Source organism: Leuresthes tenuis, unplaced genomic scaffold (genome assembly GCF_036924035.1).
Source record: "Leuresthes tenuis unplaced genomic scaffold, fLeuTen1.0.hap1 SCAF_21, whole genome shotgun sequence".
Classification (NCBI taxonomy): Eukaryota; Metazoa; Chordata; class Actinopteri; order Atheriniformes; family Atherinopsidae; genus Leuresthes; species Leuresthes tenuis.
The window spans coordinates 17,742,088-17,765,631 of NW_027325375.1; the positions used below are offsets into that span (position 1 = coordinate 17,742,088).

The window sequence follows — 23,544 nt, forward strand, 5'->3', positions numbered from 1 at the left end:
AAATCTAATATCTGCCTTGAGGTAAATGTGCAACACTGAAACACAGACCATTAAAGTCATCACAGTATTGAATAAGTTCACATTTAGTATTCTGGTTGTGCACAAGCACTAAAATGCTTGAGTGATCTTTATGAATTCGCTTATGTTGACAACAGATCGAAAGTCTTTTTTAAAATCTAAAAAGGGGAATTACATAATATTGGCAGTAATTCAACTAAATAGGGTAGGATTTTCTATTTACCCATTTATCATCCTTTTTTTAATAGAACAACATTCTACAAAATAGAAATAAAACAAAGCATTGCAAAAAAAAAAAAACTAATACTACAAAACTAATAAAAAAATAATTAACTCAAGGAAGAATGGGATAACAATCATCCATTATTACATGCTTCCCTGTGCTTTAATCAGCCTCAGTGCATTTTGATTGAGCTTGTATTTTGAGCAGCTAAAATGTATCTGCAAACCCCCGTCACATGTTGAGAAGCATCTATGCAGTCCTGTGGGTATGCTTGAACTTTATATCCATTTGTAATGTGTTTCATAGCAGATGGACATGCTTTCCTGTGGCAAATTATTTCTCATCATTTGAGGACTTAAAAAAAGCTTTTAGTGCTTTTGAGGTACATTTATTCATTTGTTAGAAAAAAAAAAAGCTAAAGAAAATTTTCAAATTTAAGTGCATCAGTCACAGTCCACAGAAGAGTTGAAGCTGCTCCATAAAACGGAATGACAAATGACTAATGTAGAACATTATTGTTTGTTGTTAATAGTGTAGTGAAAGATGGATGGGGTGAGAATCCTCGTGCATACAAACAGACCCAAACATCTATATCTTTATTTTGAAGAGAGTGTTCAGGTTTGCTTGACAGGTTGGCATAGAGCTCATTCTGGTGATTAAGCTTTTTCGTTTACGTCTGACTGAAGGCAGAAAAAGCATCCATCAGCCATAACCTGCTGTCAAAATGATATTTTATATCAATTGGCTAATGGCTTTTTTGTATAATTGCTATGTTGCTGCATGACATTTGTGACCTAAATTTGTGATCTAAATCTATGTTTTTTGTTCCTTCAAAGTGAGTTTGTATGTGTTGTTAATGCACAAAAGCAAACCAGTTAAAAGCACAGTGCACAGTCATGTTGGAACAGGAAGGGGCCATCCCCAAACTGTTTCCACAAAGTTCCCAATCGCTTCCACTTTGTTATAATACCACTGACAGTTGACAGTAGAATATTTAGTAGCAAGGAAATTTCACGACTGGACTTGTTGCACAGGTGGCATCCTATTATGGTACCACACTGGGATTCACTGAGATCCTGAGAGTGACCCATTCTTTCAAAAATGTTTGTAGAAGCAGTCTGCATTCCAAGGTGCTTGAATTTATACACCTGTGGCCGTGGTAGTGATTGGAACACCTGAATTTAATCATGCGAGTGAATACTTTTGGCAATATAGTATAGCTTTCATTTTCCATTGTTCCGCTGCCTATGTGTTGATGTTATCTTAAAGCTTACTTTAATATTGGATGATCTAGAAGATACACTTGTTTGGTTTATTGCTTCGAGGAAAAACAAAATATTCCTATTTCATATCATTGTGACCTTTGTCACAAGTTTTGCTACTTTTCAGACTTTCTTTTCTTGAAAGTCACCCAGCAACAACTCTAGCAACTTTTAGGACAATCTTTTACTACTTCATATATAAGAGACTTGCAGTTGCCCTGTGAGGGCAAGATCTAGTTGTCAGCTGTGTGTGTGAGCTCTGTGGTGAAGTGGGTGAGAAGTGGCAGGCAAACTCACCCAGGCTCACACCGCTGCATTGCAGACTCGATGAGAAGAAACAGATGTAAAGGTCTGGCACAAAGCACAAGGCAAATTCAAATTAATAAAATAATTATACAAATTTTTTAGACTTTAGCTTCAACATTTAGACTTAAGCTTTAGCATTGGAAACAGTTGGCAACACTGCTAACAATTAGCTTACAGACTTGAAAAGGGTATAAGCAAGTAACAAGAACTATGACTGTATAAAAAACATGTATTACTAATAATATCTTTAAGTATTTGTGAACCAGAGGACACATTTTCATATAAATAAATCAGTTGGACTCTGAGCTTGTTTCCTTCCAACTCGGATTCATCAAACTGCAATAGGAGAGAATCCTGACAGAGATATATGTGTGGGATATAAGAAACGGCAGAGCTCTTGTGACTTGATATTGAGTTTTGAATTGAATTCAGAATGCCAATTTCAATGTTGTTTCAAACTAACTTTTTTGCTCACCGTCATATGCAAGAAATTTGTTTCCCGGGTTGCAGGTGATTCTTTTGACGGTAAAATCTGTGGACAGTAAAGCTGGGTGACAGTTCATTAGCACAGAAATTGCAGCTATACAGACAGTGTTGCTTTCATTGTCTTTATGCAACAAATAGTGACAGAGCAAAACTGTCAAAATGTATTATCCATTTCACTGGTCAGTGACAATGTAAGTAACTTGAATTAATGAAAACATAAAAATGATTTTATACGTGGATATAATTCACAAATGATTTAACCGCCGAGGCAAAGTGTTGCCAAAAAAATTTCTGGAGATCATCATTAACTTGTTTAGGGTGCCTTTGGCCAAATCCCATGAGCAAAGCCCCAATCACTAGCTGACAAGGCTCTGCTAGGGGCATGGCTCCAGGGTGAAGCTCCAGCTTCCCTAACATGTACCTAAATTCCTTGATATATCTGTCATAAGGGTTATTTAATTGTATTTTGTCTGGGCCATCATCCAGGACCACTTTGACCACACTACCCTCAGCAACACACTTTAGCTCCTGGAATCACTAGGGCACTTAAACCACTCTATTTTAGTTAGGTGGCTATTCATGTAATGGTATATCGTCAGAATGCCTTCTGGGCATCGTGCACGATGTGTTGAAGCTTTGGTGTAGACCCAGGACCCGCTGGAAAGATGTATTTCACAGCTTGCTTGAAAATGACTGGTTCTGATTCAGCCAAGTAACTATGCAGAAAACAGATGGATGGATGGAGAATTGTTCATAGAAAATTGACCTTGTAATCTATTTTTCTTTGTTTATTCTTCCATTAAATGACACAGGTGGACATTTAAATTCAGTGTTGGGATCGTGACAATGAATAGAAACATATCACAAGAGCAATTCCTGAAGGGGACACCATATTTGCAGCTGTTATTAAATGTTTTAAGAGGAAATGTTGTTCTTGGGTGCACACCTTTTGTGATGAAAACTTTGCTTTTAAGACAAAAGTTAAACCCTGTTCTGTCAAAATGATTATTCTGAAGTTGATGAAGGGCGATGACATACTTACTGTTCACTTTTAGCTGTGCTGTGGGTAGTACTTCAGCTAAGGTGGTGCTGGGGTGGAGCGTGGAGCAGCCTGTAATTTTTGGGTGGGTGTACATTTTACTTTGCAAGTGAAGCCAATATTATCATGTGTCCACAGCCATGCAGCAAAGCCTAGCAAAAGATAGGAAACACTTAGAGCTGAAGAAATATTTAATTAAACAGTAAAAAATATATATTTGGAATGATATATATATGAATGTTCAGACAATGTTCTGAATTAAAAAAACAAAGAAAAAATTTAATTACTTGTCCAGTTAATAATTTCTTTTGTCCCTATCTTCAAAAATGTTCTTAGACTAAATTTACAAAAGCCTTTTTTATTGTAAGACAAGTCATTTAAAGCCGTTAAAGTCTTTTTATTTCCTGCTGCCTTTTGACACTGTAGGAGCAGTAAACTACCTCCGTTTCATCTGGCCTTTGAATCCTCACTTCACATCCTTGAATGACAGGATGCGGAGGAGGAGTTTGAGGACGAAACCAAGTTTGCCTGAACAGCACTGTTCCTCGAAAGAGTGCTGACAGCTGATGTTGGCAGCGATTTGTCCCCACATTACAAAATCAGAGAAATGGAAGAACAACTACCTTTGCTCCTCTTTGAGAACACTACATGTCAATCTACATATGCAGGCATCTGCTTCTTCTTTTTGTTATTAAAGAAAAGGTTGAAATTACCATCATAATTCGGGACGCAGAGAAATTATTGGAATTCATTTTTTAGTTTGCGCGGATGATTGCAATTTAAACAGTATATTTTTGGTGATGTATCATGTTCATATTGCTGTAATAAGTAAGGCAATGAAAAGTGAGCTGTGTAGCACAATACAACAACTAGATGATTCAAAGTGCTTCACTTAGAACATAAAATCATTGAAAGAAAATTTACAGTAAAAAAAAAGCGAGCGGTACAGTATAGTGAAAGTTATTAATCAAAGTCCTTTAATTCGGTTGAATGAATAAACTACATGCAGTGGTGAACAGCAAAGTCTTGACGTTTGATTGGAAAGAAGCAAGATCTGACCCATACCTACAGTTATCTGGGACTTTTTTCACATATATGTTGCAAAATACTGAAAGCAACTTCTGCGTCTTTAAACCAACATGATGTCCTAAGGTACATATTGTATCATAATATCTGGGATATACTGTGGTCCTCAATCATTTAAAGCTCTTTAAACCAAATGCAGTATTTTAAAATCAACTCCCTGACAAACCGGAATACAATGTGGAGACAGGAGTGACAGGACTCACTCAGTGAGTGACTCGAGCAGCAGCGTTCTGAATCCGCTGCAGCTGTCGATCTCTTGGGTAGACCAGAAACACATTATTACAGTAATCAAGTCTAATGAAGATAAATGCATGAACCAGCTTTTCCAAATAAATCTGACACATTAATCCTTCAACACTTGCTCGTGCTAGTTATTAGCAATTTGACCCGTATCAGTAATTACATGCTTTTTAACATATTGTGTATCAGTACATTCATATATGTTAACAATATTATGATAAAAACGTTTATTTTTAGTTTATTATTTATATAAGCACTTATACCAAACTGGCTAACAGCCTACTCACAAACACAGAGGACTAGAGTTTCATATAATTAGCATCATATACAGGCAGTTTTATGATACACTTAATAATTAATCATTTCAATTTCTGTTTTTAATCATCCTTTTAGTTACTCTGTTGAAATAAATATATGCGGTTATATTATGCATTTATTAACAGATAAGCTGGTTTGCAGCTGCAGCAGTTTTCTGTAAATGATTTGATGAAATGAAATATAAAGCTTGACAGAGCACACTGTTTGTTGCAGAGTGCCGGAAATAAGTGTTTGACCTTTTACACTTTCTTGATTTGAACTCAGTCCTTGTGTTTCTCACCCATCTCCGTGTTCAGGTGGAATTTTTGAGACCAGAGAAAGTGAGTTAGTGAGTATGGACGAGTTGGCTTTCAAGTTCGCTGTGAATAACATAAACCGCAACAAGACCCTGATGCCCAACATTACTCTGACCTACGACATTCAGAGAATAAATGTCTTCGATGGCTTTGAAGCTTCCAGAAGAGGTAGGAAATGAGAAGACAGCTGTCACAGTCTGCTCTGTCACAGTTTGTCATGTCACAGTTTGTTTAATCATGTTATGTTCTAGCCATGTTTTTCCCCTGCCACCTCGGTTCACTCACGTCACCTGGCTCATTGTTCACAGCTGCACTTCATTCACTGATCACTCCCTTCACAGTATTTAGCTTCCTGGTTTCCTTTCAGTCACTGCAGAATCCTCACTATCCCTTCATGCCACAGAAAGAGAAGTTTGATTACCTGCCTCATAGCCATAGTCCAGTTTAGTTAATGATTCCATGCCATAGTCTTGTTTTGTTTTTGCCTTTTCGCAGTGAAGTATTTTTGATCCAGCTCTGCCGTGCCTTTTGTCCCTGCTGTTGCTCCCAGTTGTGTGGAATAAACCTTATTTTTTAACTAAAGAGCTGCATCTGGGTCCTACCTCTCCATCGTTCCTGACAACAGCAATTCAATTGACTTTGACGTCACAGCAAATTCTCAGCAAAAGGAAATTTTAGGGCACTTTACAGAGAAAGTAAACAAAGTTGAAATTGTGCAAGTGAAATTACATACACTTAATTTCAATGTAATCCATTGACTCTTTCTTTTGAACAACAGATGTTATGACTTAATAATTCAAGTTGAATCTTTTTGTCTTGGATTCTGTTGGAGCCAGAGATACAGCACATAACTGTTTTATTTAGCTATTATTTCACCAAGTCATTAAAAAACATATTCCTCTGTACATGATGCCCTTGCAAAATGAAGTGTGTAGGTGATATAGTTTCAGGTTTTCCAAAATATCCCTTTAAAATATAAGCATCGGTATCAATTTAACTTGTTTAAATGATAAAACAAGCCTGCATGCGAATTTGGCTTAACATTAATCTTTGATTTACTATCCTTGTCTACACATTTCCAGCTGACTCTTTGCTGCTCCTTTTTTTTTACCAGTGTGTGACCAGCTAGCTCTTGGGGTGGTTGCTGTGTTCGGCCCCTCTCACAGCTCCTCGGTTAGTGCAGTTCAGTCCATCTGCAATGCCCTGGAAGTCCCCCACATACAGACTCGCTGGAAGCACCCGTCAGTGGACAACAAAGACACCTTTTTCATTAACCTCTATCCTGAGTACACTGCCATTGCCAGAGCCATCCTGGACATAGTCACGTTCTTCAAATGGAAAAAACTAACGGTGATCTATGAAGACAGCACAGGTAGGGTCCATGGACTGTTATAGTTGTTTATTGGATGGCAAAATGTAACTTTTAAGAACAGATTGACAGATACTTGAATATGTTATTGGTCTATGCAGTTATTACGATGGATGTAGAGCAATCAGATGTTAAACCCACTTGATTAGTAAGCATTTTATGTCAAAGTGAAAGCAAATTTTCAAAAAGTTTCATTAAGTTGCAGTTGATTCTGGTAATTCTCTTTTAATATCCACATATTTGAGGGACCGAGGGCAGCATTTTACTTTTGATTTCTTTTTCTAGTGCATTGCTGCTTTAGAACCTTAGAATAGCATGTCATTCAAAGCAGAAAAACAAGAATGACAAGATAAAAAAATGTCTTCCTCGTGTTTTTTGGATATCCCAGTACACTGATATGTCATGGTTATAATTACAAAATATAATCCTGTCTACCAAAGTCACCTCTGTTGTGTTGGCCAGTGAACCCAATCTATGACAGGGCACCAGCTTCTCTTATAAGAAAAGCTGCCTATACATCTGCCCTCTGCCTTCATAATACAGAGAGCTGCATAGACTTCCTACCACAACCTAGACTAATATTACCTTTTTTAAATTTAGCTTTTGATTTTTTTTTTTATCAGAAATGCATTTCCTTGACGATGTTGTGTCCATATACACATATGGAGGAATTTTGTGGGGGAGTAAAGTATAAGAAGATGTAGTCTAAGCAAGAAGCTGAGCAACAGGATGATGATGATGATGATGCAAAGAATAGAGATGACATACTTCAACAAAATGATTCAAGTTTCCTTGACCAAGAATCTTAAGAGTTGTGTTCTACCCTGGTCTTAACTTAAGAGCGTCCCACCACGGGGGATGCGGGAAAAACAAATGTTCTTCTACTTTTTTATTTTTCCATGTGTGTGGGGTGTTTTTTGTGTTTGTTTTCTATTTAGGTCTAATGCGGATGCAAGAGTTGATCAAGGCTCCAGCAAAGTTAAACTTGAAGATCAAGATCCGCCAGCTCACCCCGAGTAACCAAGATGCCAGACCGCTGCTTAAGGAGCTGAAGAAAGACAAAGAGTTTTTTATTATCTTTGACTGCTCCTACCGCACAGCATCAGAACTCCTAAAGCAGGTATCTCCTTTCTATAACACATTTGTGTGTACTTTGGGAACCCTGTAATTGACAATTCTCTTCACAGCAATGCCTGTCTGTGTTTGTTAATAATAGAAAAAAAAGAAAAATCATATGTAGCCACTATAGTTTGTTTACTAAGGCATCTATTGTGATTTCAGTGGTAGCCATTGAGGATATAATCAGGTGAACATTTCCATTTGCTCCTCAGTATGACATAACCCTTTTAATGTCACAATTTTAAAGGGTCCACAATTCCATCTCATGAATGTGCTACTATTTGAGCAAAGTCCATTTAGTCGTTGCTGATGATTGATGATGTTTTTGTGCATAGAAGCAAATATAGAATATCCCCATGTTTAATGATTAAAATATGACTGAGGGGCTGAAAGTCTTGTGCAATAAAGAAAAAAAACAACAACAACAACAAAAAAATACTATTCAGTGCCCTAATTCCTCATATCATATAATCTTTCTATCTTCACATTATTTGCATCTTTCCTTTCATTAGTCTTTTAAAACATTTAGAATTTTGAGTACAGTAAAATAAAACAGTCCAGCCCTTACTGTTGTTGCTATATTTATTTTCCTGATCTTGCAGCTTTCGTCAATGGGAATGATGACAGAATACTACCATTTTTTCTTCACGACACTGGTGAGTTAGATAACAATGCTCAACTTAAACTGTTTCACAGGAGGCACTACACAAAGTCAAACCAAGCTGCGTATGCACATACGGCCTGACATTGGCTCTGTGAATTTACTGGCAATGTTACCAAGCTTTGGTTTTGACTGAGAATGTCACACCATGAACTTAAATATTACATTGTGCTGCACTTTGTTTGTCCACTGAACAGATAAAAATATACATGTACCATGTTGCCGTTGAGCCCCTCATTTCCATCTCTTCTCTCCTGTTTCAGGATTTGTTTGCTCTGGATCTGGAGCCATACCGTTACAGCGGAGTCAACATGACAGGTTTCAGACTGCTTAACTTTGATGATCCATGGGTAGCTTCCACAATGGACAAGTGGGCTATGGACAGACTGCAGGGTCCCAAACAGGAGAGTGGCTTGACTGATGGAGTCATGACTGTAAGCCTTTTTATGATGATGCTGGACACATGCTCTGCTGAAAGCGATGCAGCGATGCACATTTGATATGTTGCCTTGGTAAAATGCAAATGCTGGATAAATCCTGTTATATTTGTCTTATCATTATACTTACAAAATATCCTTACTCCTTTAATGGTGCACCTTCCTTTTACTTATTATCATGCTTTCACCTCTTATTTCCATCTGCCAGACCTGCTCTCCTGGCTTTGTAATTCAGCTGTTTGCAAATAATGTTCATATGTTTATTGCTTTTGAGTGTAGAAAAAAAAAAATACTCCTCTCACCGCCTCCTCTGCAGACTGATGCAGCCTTGATGTATGATGCAGTATACATGGTTGCTGTTGCTTCCCAACGGGCCACACAGATGACCGTCAGCTCCCTGCAGTGCCACCGCCACAAACCTTGGCGCTTTGGACCTCGCTTCATGAACCTGTTCAAAGAGGTCAGTGACAGTCAAGCTACAGAAAACTAGGAAGCCTGCACCATCACCAGCATCTCCCCATTGCTCTGCATTGGCATGCATTTTTGATGGCGTGATTCAACATTTTCAAAGCACTTTACAAGCACAAGATCATTCACATTTGTAACGCCCCAGTTTTGATTATGAAATTCAGCAAAATTCCAAATCATGTCATGTGACATGGATCATAAACTGATTTTATATGTCTCCTCTTCGACGTCATGCTTAACCTCTGAGAGCACTCAATGCAAGACATTTATGTACTTATAAGTTGAAAGCATGTGGCCTAGACTGACTGTCAGTCTGGATGCCCACAGACAGAAATGAGGCCTTTGATGCAGGAATGTTTTGATGTCTTAAGTCTTAAATCCAGCGGACGACCGTTGCCTGCCAGAGAGAGAGAGAGAGAACATTATCACTCCATCCCCTCGCTACATTTTCTTCTTCATGCCCAGCTTATTTTCTGTACATCTTAGTGTGCCTCTCCTCTTTAGCTTTTGGCGTGTTTGCCCCTGCCCATTCTTTGAAGCTTCTGTCCTCCAGTGCTATTCATCACTTAAAGATAGCTTCTTAGACTGTATGAACTGAAAATATATCTCACTCAACACTCAATTAAAAAACATTCCTGACAATAGAGCTGAGAATATGAGGACACGGTTTTCTCTTCTGAAATAACACACTTATATCTGTGTGTCTTTGGTGTAGATAAATTGCTTTCTTATATATTTTATATGTATGGACACACTTTTGTGATTTCATGCACAGTGAAAAGTGGATAATAGCCTCTATTTTTTGTATTATTATCATCTGTAGGAAGGTTTTTTTCTATTTTTTTTTGTATGTCTTCTCTGTTGATATTTTCTATTCACATTAACAACTGCAAGAAATGTTTCCACACCAAGAAAACGATCTGATGTGATAACGAGAGTGCTGCAGTGTTTTCTGCTTCTGTACTATACCTCCAGTTCAGCATTTAACACATTCCACTTGTGCAGATACAAAAATAATCTTTGAATAAGGGGAACATTTGACCTGAGTGAAATTTAGGAAAATGTGTTTCACTCAACATTGGTCAGGAGAAGGTGAGGATGCTTAGACTCCAGATTGGGATTTTTAATTGGTATCCAATTTAGAGTCTAAACCATATTTTGGATTTGGCACTTACATGAGAAACCTGGCTTTTCAAACCGCTCTCCAACACTTGTTTACTGCTGTATATAATTAGTCACCATATCAGCTACTATGATTTCTATCAATAGTGAGATAGCATATCCAGGTCTCTAAAAGCAGGGTAAGACCTTATCCATGTCTCTAAAGGGAGAAAATTTTTTTTTTTTACACAATCAGCACAAAACCCGGACACTCAAAAAAAGTCCAATCACCACAAGGTTTGTTTTATGCGTATGTCAGCACACCTATCCATGCACAGCTATTTCTTTACTGAAAACTGGTAAAAAATGTACAACTGCAATTGGAACAATCACCAGAAGGACAACTTCTGTTTTAGAACTTCTTTTTACCTAAAAGGTTGATGTTTAGGGGAAAATAAGAGCAGCATTTTTCAGCAGTCAACAAGTGAATCAAAAGAGGCTGAGCTTCCACAATATGCTATATTGTGGAAGCTCAGCCTGATGCAACCCCGGCTTCAAACTCTGGCATGAAACACAAGCTGAAGCTTTTGAGCCGGCCCTACAAGATGTCCTAAAAAATTTGAGGTGCTCTGCAAGGAGGAAAGACTGTAAATTCCAAGAACAGAATGAAGTAGAACAAAGAATTTTTTTAACTAAATGATAGAACTACTAAATTATGTTTTTCAAGTGTTTGTCAAGTCTCAAATTTTCAGCCATAATACATTAGCAAGTAACTATTTGCTATCTGAAAATATAACAGCATAACAGTGTTTTTACCAGTGAGCACAGTTACCCTCCCTTTCGCAGTGTGCTGTAAACTGAACTGCTGTCGTGCTTTTGAGTGCCTGGTCTGCAGTCCAGAGTTAATGGACATCCAGCTTTGATACCACTGAAAAAAAAAAACTGAGTTAAAAAGCCTCCCACAAAGAAAGGGATAAGACAAGAGTCAACAAGCAGGGCTCTGAGTTAGATTTGATTTTGGTTTTGTCTCTGGATTGAGTTTTTGCTGCTCTATTGCAACATATGTGGTTTTCTAAGATTTTCAATAGAGATTTCCAAGGTAGTTCAAGCCCACAGGGATGCCATCTTGTGAGGACTATACTCCCTTATGTTTGTTTATGACTATCTTATCTTGATTCTTTCTTTTGTTTGAGTTTTATGTTCTGTTTTTTTTACTTAAAAGTTGGATAAAACTCTCAAATCTGACAACAAACTGATTTAAATTCAGTTAACTTTATTCATAATCATATTGTATATAAATTTTTTTCATATTCAATTAGATTTATTTTAGTTTTATTTATTTAGTGACAAATTAACACAAATGCCACAACAACGCAATTGCAGTCCATTTCAAGAAGATTAGGATCCAGTTAATTGTGATTAATTAAAATCCAAATAAATCCATTTCATTCAATGCCAATTCAAGGCAATTCATCTCACGGCACTTTGAGCAGATTATGAACAAGTTAGATATAGGGCCAATTAAATCCAGTTCAATCACATTATTACATTCAATTGAAGACATTTCATCCAAATCCATCCAATTAATTTTAGCTGTGTTCATACAATGTCGATTCATGAAAAACAGTTAATCAAAGGAAGCCCAGATCGCATAGAATCTTCAGTTAGATTCAATTTCCTGTCTTGAGCATGCACAGGCTGGTGAGCGAGGAAAAGGAGAGGACCTCCAACAGAAAGGAGGCTATAAAAGGACTGCCATCTGCTTTGACCAGTTGGGGGTTGAGCGGAAAGGGCAGAGGCGCAAACAAATTCAAAACCTCTCGACCAGGGATACCTGCTATGGGAAAAAACAAAACAACAACTGTACTCGATACTCTTCCTCCGCACACATTTCCGCACATTGCAAAACACATTTTACCAAGCAAATGAACAAAATGTTACAAATCCACAGAAGCTTGTGAATAGTTTTGCTTGGCTTGGTGCAAGGTCTGTTGTGCTTAATTCTAATCTCCTATAAAATCCAACCTTCTGTTTTCGATTCAGTTATCAAACCAAACATGAAACAAAACATTTATGAGCTCACATCTAGATATTGGCTGATTGCAATGATTTGCTTGACTCTTAAATGGGTTTTTGTAACATATATTATGTTTTATAAGTAAAAACCCTTTGGGTCTGCCTGATGTTACCTTCATATTCTTTACAGAACCTTTTAAGTTGGTGAAATAAATCATTCATTGATGTTTGAAGAAAGAGACATTTTTAAGTTAAGTCAAGTCACTTTTATTTATGTAGCAGATTTAAAAACAATAACCAAAGAGTTTCACAGTTACAACAGTACAGCAGTAAAACAACAATGGATAATACATCATAGAATAACTGTAAACTGTGGGTCTTTTGCAATGATTTAAATTGCCCAGGGGCAGCCATTGTAAAAGCCCAATCGCCTTTAGGTGTTTGCCTGGTGTTAGGCCCATTAAGGAAAATTAGTTGGTAGACCAAAGGTCTCTAGCTGGGCACTTAAAAGTGAACAGCAAAATATCAATATTAAAATCAACAAACAGGAAACCAGTAGAGACAGTGCAGTACAGATGTGATATGGTCCCATTTTTTTTTTCTTTTCTGTCTGTCGACAGCATTTTGAACTTACTGCAAGTAGCGCGTTAAATAAATAATTGGCAAATGAGAAAAATATAACTTTCACCACGTAATAGAGGAATGGCAATGGAGGAAAAAGGAAAATCTTGAATATGAATATTATCACTATCTCAGCTCAAATTGAATATCGTAATATCCTCACCATTAAGATAGCAGGAACATGAATGTAAGTCTAGTTACTGTCACTGTGTAAAACATAAACTTACATTCATATTGAGACTTTACCTCAGAAATATCTTGATCCATCTTCCTGAATTCACTTGATTTACTTGAGTCCTCTCGCCATATGCCAACATGGACAAAGCATCTATTTTCCTTCTGGGAGTCTGTTAAAGATATTTCATTCAGGCTCTGCACATATAAAGAACTCAGATGGTCTCCCACTACTCTCTATGTGCTTGTCCCTATTTGTAGGCACAGTGGGATGGACTGACAGGGCACATTGTGCTTAATAAGACAGATGGCCTGAGGAGAAACTTTGATTTGGACATCATCAGCCTCCAAGAGGACGGCACCACCAGGGTGAGTACAGAGGCCTGAAACAGCCAATTACACCACTCTCCTGCAGCGTCCAGGCTGGCCGATTCATGTGTGTTAGTGCTCATGAAAGGAAAAGAGAAGGAGGGGGGGTACTGTAGAGATGCTTTTTTTTTCTGTAATCCATCCACACAGTTATGTGTATTGAATTTGTCCAGTCAAAAATTATAATAGTACTGCAACAGGTGACTGTCTCTTTTCATGATGTTTCTGCTTAATGTTGTGCTTAATATTGCCTATTTCAAAAGGGTAATGTGGAAGGTACAAGTCGTCTCACGAAAAGGTGGATCAAGGTTTGTTCGAGCATTTTGGTGGAAGCTTTTGTTTTTTTCCTGTCCTCCCCCTATCCTCATTCCATATGCCACACACCTCCGTGCTACCTGCCTTGTCAACTTTGTTACTCTTCACTGATTTTGTGTATCGTGAAGCCATATTTGACATTTCCGTTTTCCTCCTGTTTGGGTACAGACTGACTGCTCTGACACGCGTCAAAACTTTTTAGTAGCTTCAGAAAAAAATCTAATCATTTTTATTTCAGCAGACGTAACACAGCGCCTGCTATGTTTGGTGTCACATTGGAATTATACTTAAACCTGATTGGTTTGCAGATGGAGGTGGGTCTGATGTTGGTGTGCCATCAACTTGACGGGTCAGTGTTTGAATGTATAGGAAAACTGTGTCAGTTAAACTTTACCATAGAGATTCTTTCAAACCAGAAGTTCATACAAGTGGCTGACTGCTAACCCAATGACACTATACAGACATGTCACAAGTATCTCCATTCAAAATAAGACATTACTTACTCCAGTTGAACATGGGGATTGCCTCTAGCAGTAGCCATTCAAGGAATAATGCATACTTCACCAAAAAGAAATATCTTTGTAACAAATGTAAGAAGCAAATGTAAGCATTGTAAGCAACATGATGGGACTCTGTCATCATGACGTCATCATATTTGTGTGTGGAAAATGACCAGAATATAAGTCATGTGACTTAGTGACTCAGAAAAGTGTTCACACTGGAAAAAAAAACACACCAAGTAAGTTAAGTAATAGGCAACCTAATTATTTTTTTTTGTATCTACATATCTTTGCTGAAATTATTTGACGATTGAAAGAGCAGATGTTGAACCAATCCATTGTTTCAAAGACCATTTGTTTGCAAAGTTCCTCCTCACCGTCTGTTTCAGCTGTCGGGCACACAGTTGTGGAGGCAGTCAGCAGCTGCCCAGGTGCAGAAACAGTGATTTATGCTGCAATTTTAATACCATTCAGTACTTTTAGCCCTCAATAGCCTCCCCTCAGAGGAAATAGCACTTTATGGTGAGCATAGCCCATAAAACGCCTGACTTTACGGTAATGAAAAATGAATTATCAGTTGGTTGCAGTTGTGTTAGTTCTTGGGCACTGGAGTGTTAAATATGCTGTAGAGGATGACGTGACTAAATAAAGTGAAAGTCTTCTGAGAAATAAAGTGTTTTCTCCTAAAGTTGTTGACTTTTCTGGAAATATAGCATAAGGGAGAGAATTCCTGTCAGTTACTATAACACACTTTGTTGGTGGAAGCTGCTTTGCTATACAAAATAAAACCAGGACCTGGGTTTCAAAAGATGATGATTATGTGATTGACCCAGCCTGTTTTATTTTGCATTTATTCTAAAGGCTCGGCCAGATTTCTTTCTAATCCAAACCTTTATAGTGAGCAGTAGAGTTTGTGTTTCAGAGAGGAGGTTATTTCCAAAAAAAACCAACCTTTTGAACAACATGAAACTTGCTAGATTATGTGAAACCACACAATCTGAAACCAAAGTGCCTTCCACGCTTCCAAAAATGTTGTTCTCGCTCTGCTCATTTATCTCTGAGATTAAGAACAATTCAATTAATTAAATCCAACAACCATTCAGAATGTTCCTCATCTTCAGTGTCCAGAGATAAGAAGATTTATCGACCCCTGCACAGAGTGCCTCAATGGGAATATAGAGTGCTTTTCGCGAGGTTATAAATTAGCAGATTTTCTGTTTGTCTGTATAGGCTGACAGAATAAGGTAGAAAGTGAAAACATTTCTTCTTTTTGGAACAGATAATTCGACGCAAGCCTTTTCTGAAGAATGAAATGTGAAAAGAATAAGAAGAACTCAGTTTAATCAGACACTGATGTGCACATTGCTGCTCATCCTTTTTATGCAACCACTGACAGAACAGGCCATTGTTTCCGAGTGAAAATACCAAAACACTTTACTTTTTATTTATAGAGTGAATTGCCAGAGGAGGAAAGTTTGTCACTTGTTTTAATTCTATTAACAAGGAGTAATGAGTTAATGCGCTTGACTTTATTGCATCACTGTCATGAGCTCCCCTGACCCTTGCTTGGGTCTTAAACAGTGCGGGGATTTGAGGGGTTCAAAATACAGCTGCCAGATGCCTGTTCTAATCTGGTAACTGTGGGGATTATACCGCCTGGTCAGATGAGGCAGACAGCCTTATTCAAGCTTACAGTAACAGTTGGAGGACAAACACACTGTACCCTCACACGACTTCCCCTCTTACTCTGCCCTTCTTCATTCATGCTGTCCCTGCTGGTGTGACTGACTCTTCACCATCACATTCAAGTAGTTTTATCTTATCTTTTATGTTCATTATTAAGAGATTAATACATTATCTATGAATTATACAAGGCAAAATTATCAAAGACTAAGCGTCCAACAATCAAGGTCTTAAAGAATTACATTTTATGTCAGACAAGAAATAAATTATTTTAAATACTAAAAATGTAGAGCTAGTTTGAAAAGATGAGAAAATTATGTTGCTCCAAATCCAAAGTAATCTATGACAAAGAGAATTTTTGTATTCATCTTTGTTGTGGAAATCAGCTTTGTTTCTGCCCACGAAAAAACCCCAAATGATATTGGAAGTACTGTGAGCTTGTCTCTTCATTTCATATTCACTGTAAATAAAATTAAGTTTACAGTACTTTGTCCGCAATCATCAGAGCAAAGCCGATCAAATGGAAATGTTGTAGGATAGGGAATATAACAGAAGTCTGAATAAGAGCCAGGAGTGTCAAGTCTTTTAACCTTCATACTTCTGCTCCATTTTTCTGTTCACCGAATCAGAAAATGTTATTAATACGCAGTGTGCTGAGGCAGGTTCGAGCTTCTTGTTTAGACTAGGATGGTAGTAATCACAGAGACTTAGGATTTTTCAAAGCTTTAACAGATGCAAACATGTTTACATTGCATTTTTATCAGTCTTTTACAGTCACTACAACAGCTAATATAAAATGTCATATGTGCTTTATATCAAAGCTAAATGTGATTCTATAATTCTGAGTCCCTGTTTGTCTTGCCAGGTTGCTGTGTGGAACTCTTACAAAGGGATGACCCTGATGGAGAAGCCCAATCGAGACAAGAATAATAATGTGACAGACTCTATGGCTAATAGGACTCTTATTGTCACCACCATACAGGTGAAGAGGAAGATTAAATAGAGGACAGCAAAGGGAGAACGAGAGAGCACTTTTGGGATGTATAGAGTGGAGTCAATTGGAACAATGAAAGAAAAGGGAGAAGACAGGGAGGGTGGATGAAATCATTTTCATATATAGCACATAAAAGTAGATTGTTGTTCACCAGAAATATACAACATTAACTCTTATTAATTCAATATTGCCATTCATCCTAGGGTAATCAGGCTAAAACCATATATGCAGCTTCCTGAGTACTTAAAAAAAAACAAAAAAAAAACTTAATCTCTCAGGATGGGGAATTTGTCTGTCAATCTGAAACGTTTTTTCATTTCACTGATGGATTTACTTTTTGCTGTGCAGGAGAATCCATATGTGATGATCAAAAAATCAGACAAGGAGCTAGTTGGAAATGATCGTTATGAGGGATACTGCATGGACCTCCTGAAAGAGCTCTCAAACATTTTGGGTTTTACCTATGAAGTTAGACTGGTGGGTGATGGGAAGTATGGAGCCCAGAATGACAAGGGAGAGTGGAATGGGATGGTCCGGGAGCTGATCGACCATGTGAGTGAATGGTTATATCACACCATTAAAAATGCCTCCCACGCAATCATTAGTTAGATCATTATTTCTTTCATGCCATGGAGTTGAAAAGTAATGATGAAGTCACCCGAAGTTGAGTTTAAAGGTTGCAATAAAGCCTGCTTGCAGGCAGCGTATTCAGTCATGTTCATTAATGTGAGACTTATAACATTTTTTGGAGGGGGGGGTTGTAAAAATTCTTCTTCATATAAAGAGCCTTTAGGGTCTTTCCAGCTTTTTTGATTGTGATTCCTTTATGACACATTTTATCATATCAAATCCTCCATTCATTTCTTACCTTTCTCACTGTTACTGCTGCACATTACTTATTTTTTATCTTACACACCCATACACATACACAATAAGTACATGAATAAAATAGATGAATCTTAACAAGTTGCATCTTTGCATAAGGTTGCAGACCTTGCCGTGGCTCCTTTAACCATCACCTACGTGAGGGAGAAAGTGATTGACTTCTCAAAGCCCTTCATGACCTTAGGAATCAGCATCCTGTACCGCAAACCTAATGGCACCAATCCAGGGGTATTCTCCTTCCTTAACCCTCTGTCTCCAGACATCTGGATGTATGTGCTACTAGCCTGCACTGGTGTCAGCTGTGTGCTCTTTGTGATTGCAAGGTAAGAGGATGGATTGATGCTTGTGATAATGAGTTGATGTATGCACTAGTCTGAACAAGCATAAGGGTTGTCAAGGATATTCTGTACAGTATTTTGTGCTGTTTCACAAAATTGGGCCTGAGGGAGTAGGGAGCTTTACCTGAGGATGTTTGTGTGTAAAGATTCACTTAGTAGTAATTAGTTCTGTAAATGAGACCCCAGGCATTTTAGCTGTCAGCTGCCCAACTGCATTTCTCTGTAGCTGTTAAAAAACTGGGTGTAACTGAGAACACTTTTCTCTCAGATAGCCTGCAAAAACCCTTTTTAGCAGGTTGCACCAAGAAACGTGCAAGCGAGAATCAATCTTTGATAATCAAAATGTAAATCATGATAAAGTACAGATTTCTCTGGCGAATTGAAACGCACATGATGAGAAATTCACTCTTTGACCATGCTTCAAGATGATCTAGCTTCTTTTGTATTTGAGTATTTGAATATTCGTTGTCTTTCTTACCCTTTATAATTTATTTCCATTGTCTTGCAGGTTTACTCCATATGAGTGGTACAATCCTCATTCATGCAACCCATCCTCATCTCTTGTACAGAACAATTTCACTTTACTGAACAGTTTCTGGTTTGGCATTGGAGCTCTCATGCGGCAAGGTATATATCTTACTTTTAAAGTGGTTCTAATCCTTACATGTTCACATCAAGAGGGTTTAAAAAAATCAACCAGTCTAATCAGTGGGTTTAATCAGTTAAAACTAACCTGTGGCCTCTTATGCTGTGTTATGATTTGCACATTGCAGATAATGATCATTTTAGGGTCTCTGTGATGCGCACAGGTTTATCTGATTCTCTGTGCGCTCATCCACCTCTTTGTTTGAATTTCACTGACTTGCCCGTGGAATTTGTAGTGTGAAGCCTGCAAATACCTCTTTGCACTAACCATGAATGGAATGCAATTATTTAAATGTACTTCAAATAGCTACTTAAATAAGAACCATTAAGCATGCGTGGTACCTGAAGTTGTGCACATTTGTGCCTGAAATCAAATTATTGGGCTCTTAGTGTAGTTATCGTATAAATTCTCTGAATAACAGTAAAGAAAGAAACGATTGGATCCAGTTTCCTAAAATTTTTGCCAAGCATCATGACAATGGGTGTGACATGCTGGATGTCGTGGAGACTTGATGTTTCTTTGTGCAGATTTAAGCAGTGTTAGAAAAGAAAAAGAAGGTAAAAGAAGCTACGTGAAAGTGAAACTTATTTCAAATGTGAACAAATTTGTGATGTGGGTAATTTTGTTTTCATCTCTAAAGCTATTTGCTGGCATTTTATATTCTGCTGAAATGTTGCAGGATTTCTATTTTACCTTTCATCATTCAAACAAAGCCAAGCTCAGACAATTTGTATAGTGCAGGTATCCACTGCCTCTGCATATGCCTGGTATAAGCACATTCATGTGGTGCATGTAATTTACCTTTTTGGTAAAGCTAAACTGTTGCGACAGTAGTCAGGCATCTGTTCACACCTAGAACAAGAAAAAGGGAACAAATCCAACCCTGCCACATTGAATGTATCTGTATCTGTATTTCTGAAATATGTATGTATTTCTGGAGGCCATGCATGGACTCGGCTATTAACCCCATGTAGTCCGGAGGACTTTACCTTGCAAAAATGCAATATCCTAAGAGCATTCATATCGTATTAAAACTAGCCTTCCTTCCATTCTAGTTGAACAATATTAGCACACTGGAATTCGTAGCACAATTATTCCTGTATTATCAACATTCTTCTACACTTTCTAACGCCTACTCTTAATCTTTGTAAAACCGTCACCTTTTATGCTCGTTTTAACCTCTTTTCTCTTTCGCAATGCTTTCAGGCTCAGAACTGATGCCCAAGGCTCTGTCCACTCGTATACTTGGGGGTATCTGGTGGTTCTTTACTTTAATAATCATCTCATCCTACACGGCCAACTTGGCAGCCTTCCTCACTGTGGAAAGAATGGACGCACCCATTGATTCTGCAGACGACCTCGCCAAACAGACCAGGATTGAATATGGGGCAGTGAGGGATGGATCTACTATGACCTTCTTTAAGGTAATATTGGTGTAGCGTCCTGTATTTTTCAATGCTGGGGTAAACTCCGGCCACCTGCGAGTCATGTCTTGTATTTTCATTTAATTAAACAATGGTTAAATGGGTTTGATCTCTTCCTGCCTCAGTCAATTGCATTTTTTCCCAGCATCCCATAGGGGATAAATGCATTTGATATTTAAACACGCAGCAGTAGAGGCTTTTACTTTGACAACAGGAAACATAGGTGCATTAAGTGGTAAGCATGAACCACCTCCAGTTCAAAACTTCTTGTGCATGTGATTTTGGGTGTCTGGGTTGAGGATAGACATATGTGAACTTGTTAGGTCGTGTTAGATAATCTACCACTGTCCTCTGGCAGGGTTGTCACTTCCTTGCCTCAGAACTCCAAACTCTCCTTGCATCCTGTGGTTTAGCAGGGGTGATTCATGCTGGGCTTTATCCCACCAGATTGGAGCCAGTGATTATGGCTGCCTGTAAAGAAAGAGGCAGGCTGTGTTGATGGCCGCAACAAATTGAATCAGCTGGAGGAGATTTAGAACGCAGCTGTTCTATTTTATCTGAGTGAGCAAGAAGAGACACATAAATGCACAGTGAGACATGTGCATCAGGATGTGAAACATATGTATTTATGGTTGTAATTTAAATCTAGTTCAAGCTGATGTGCAGAATGCATGTATACTCTATGTGGAGTAAAAAGCATGTATGACTTTGGCCTATGATTTCTACACAAATGAGTCACATTTCTTACTGGCCCTTTCTTGTTTTGCTCCTCCAGAAATCAAAGATCTCCACCTATGAGAAGATGTGGGCCTTCATGAGCAGCAGGAAGAACACTGCATTAGTTAGGAATAACAAGGAAGGGATCACCCGAGTTTTAACAACAGACTACGCCATGCTGATGGAGTCCACTAGCATTGAGTACATCAGCCAGAGAAACTGCAACCTCACACAGATTGGAGGTCTCATAGACTCCAAGGGCTATGGAGTGGGAACGCCTATTGGTAAGAAGGTTGACAGAGAGACTCAGTCAATCAGTATTGACCCCTTGTTTTGGACATACTTCAACACAGCAAGACCCTTGTGACAGTGTAAACTTACTTATATTGACTACTTGTTTTCCAGACTTCACTTATCAGTTGGTTTAACAAGTTAAAGAAAAGTATTGAGCAATCATAATTTGCTTTTACTGTAGAAGTGTGCTGACACATGCAGTCACATTTGTTTCCAGCTGTTGGTGTCTCTCTCGCATTCCAGGCAAAACTGTATTTGTACAGTTATAGATACTATACAGATCACATATTTTACAGACTTAATATTAAATGCAAGATTTGATAGAACCTCTGTAAAGTTTTCTTTAATTTGGAATATGCTATTTTTATTCTTCAAGAGTTTGAGTGCAGAATTGCTATCCCGCATCCTCAATGTACAAATACACTTCCATTAAAAAGCCGTGCCAGCTGTTCAGGCCTAATTTCCATGCGAGGCTTTAGGCCGATTTGTTGAACTGAGACTGGAAACAAGCCAACCATTTTAAAGTGTTTGGATTTTTACTTCACTAGAACTTAAACAGCTTGAGTCTGTCTTGCTAGTTAGCTTTTTTACTTGAGCTTTTTTGAACATCAGCATGATTTACACACATCCATTTGTAGAAGCTGCCGAACACAGGACCCTTTAGTGAAGAATGTGAATATTGGGAGGTTAGTGTGAGAAGTGCAACTGTAAATAAAATAATTAGCAAAAAAAAAAATAGCAAAAGCTTAAGTTTTGGCTAATGGATCTCCTCCCAGGCAAAATTAAGAAGGCAAAGAGGATGACAAGCATTACTAATGAACCTGTGTAGCGTGACACACCTCTACCAGAAATTCAAGTTCACTCATACAAGCAGGCCAAACTGATGAGCCTGTTAATTGTAGTGCTGTCTGCTGCTCTTGTGCTGTTATCCTTGTAGGAAACATATAACAGCCGGTACAGAATGGAGCAACATCTGCATTGTAGCTCTACTACTCAATAGTCCATAACCAGAACATTTCTGGAAAGCTAAGGTGGTACTGATCCCTCTTGCACAGGGATGTCATTATGCAAGTCCAATTTTATGTTAACCCAACATTTCTTCATATAGAGCATTTTTGATTGTTAAAAAAAAAATGCAGTAACTAAGAACTAAATGTAGAGATGTAAGCAATGTGCAATGGAAGGATCGTCAGTTGGCTGTGTTAAACACTGGAGCTGAAAAATGTTATGATTTCTCTGCCAGTGTTTCCATGAATGGGGCCTAGAGCATATCATGTAATGCAACACTTAGACCATGGATAAGATAAATAAATGCAGTATCTTAATTAATTAAAATACTGATGCTTTATTTAAATATCTGGCTGTTAAGAAAATTTATTTTTGGACTGGATGTGTGTGAGAAAAAGTTACTGATTGCACGATCTGACTGATTGTACGTAGCATTTGGCAGGATTTTTTTATCAGCACAAGTTTAGGTATCCTAAACAACTAACCATAGTTGTATCAGTTTCACATTCATTTAGCATCCACAGGATGATAACTCCTAAGCCCAGCCTGAGCTGAACTCACAATTAGTTATTTAAGGTCTTTCCTCTCACATTACAACGACATAACAGGAGTGTGTGTAATTGACTTTTAAAGGAAATATTCTGATTTTATGTGCAAAATTATAACTTTGCCTGACATTGTTGTTCAATATGCATTTTAAACAACAACATGGATTACAAATACAAACTGGAGTTTTATTTACTGTTAATTAAAAAACAAATTAAACAGATACATGCTCCAGCAGTGCTGCCACAAATTGCCTTCTTAAATGGGAAGTTTGTGTCACTCAGCTGACACAGCATGACTGCCAGTATGAACAGTATGAACACGACTGTCTGGCTGGGATTGTTGCCCATTCCTCAAGGCAGAACAGCTCCAACTGTTTAAAGTTTGGATTTAACCGCTGTGCTGTAATCTGTAAGTCCTACCGCACATTCTTGATGGGACTGAGGCCTAAAACTAATTGCAAGATATTTCATTGCATTTTTGCAGTATACCAAGAGTAGACGTGAAGAGGTGTTGAGTTGACATCACAAACTGTTTTCCTTGATGGCCAAAAAGTTCCATTTTCATCTCATCAGACCAGAGTTG

At 38.0% G+C, this 23,544-nt stretch overlaps 1 protein-coding gene across 4 annotated transcripts in view; it reads left to right on the forward strand.

Moving 5' to 3' along the window:
* The window catches only part of grik1a (glutamate receptor, ionotropic, kainate 1a), a 34,971-nt gene that overhangs the window by 6,363 nt on the left and 5,064 nt on the right, over window positions 1-23,544 (forward strand). For 2 of the 4 annotated variants that reach the window (XM_072375105.1, XM_072375106.1), the window contains exons 2-14: window positions 5,275-5,442; window positions 6,389-6,646; window positions 7,582-7,763; window positions 8,365-8,418; window positions 8,687-8,857; window positions 9,177-9,320; window positions 13,502-13,609; window positions 16,973-17,089; window positions 17,450-17,653; window positions 18,086-18,309; window positions 18,833-18,951; window positions 20,177-20,394; window positions 21,170-21,395. In XM_072375105.1, coding sequence (XP_072231206.1) covers window positions 5,275-5,442; window positions 6,389-6,646; window positions 7,582-7,763; window positions 8,365-8,418; window positions 8,687-8,857; window positions 9,177-9,320; window positions 13,502-13,609; window positions 16,973-17,089; window positions 17,450-17,653; window positions 18,086-18,309; window positions 18,833-18,951; window positions 20,177-20,394; window positions 21,170-21,395 — 2,193 coding nt within the window. Of the gene's footprint in view, window positions 1-5,274; window positions 5,443-6,388; window positions 6,647-7,581; window positions 7,764-8,364; window positions 8,419-8,686; window positions 8,858-9,176; window positions 9,321-13,501; window positions 13,610-13,872; window positions 13,918-16,972; window positions 17,090-17,449; window positions 17,654-18,085; window positions 18,310-18,832; window positions 18,952-20,176; window positions 20,395-21,169; window positions 21,396-23,544 lie in introns of those variants that run through there. The other 2 variants (XM_072375108.1, XM_072375107.1) reach the window with 2 other exon arrangements.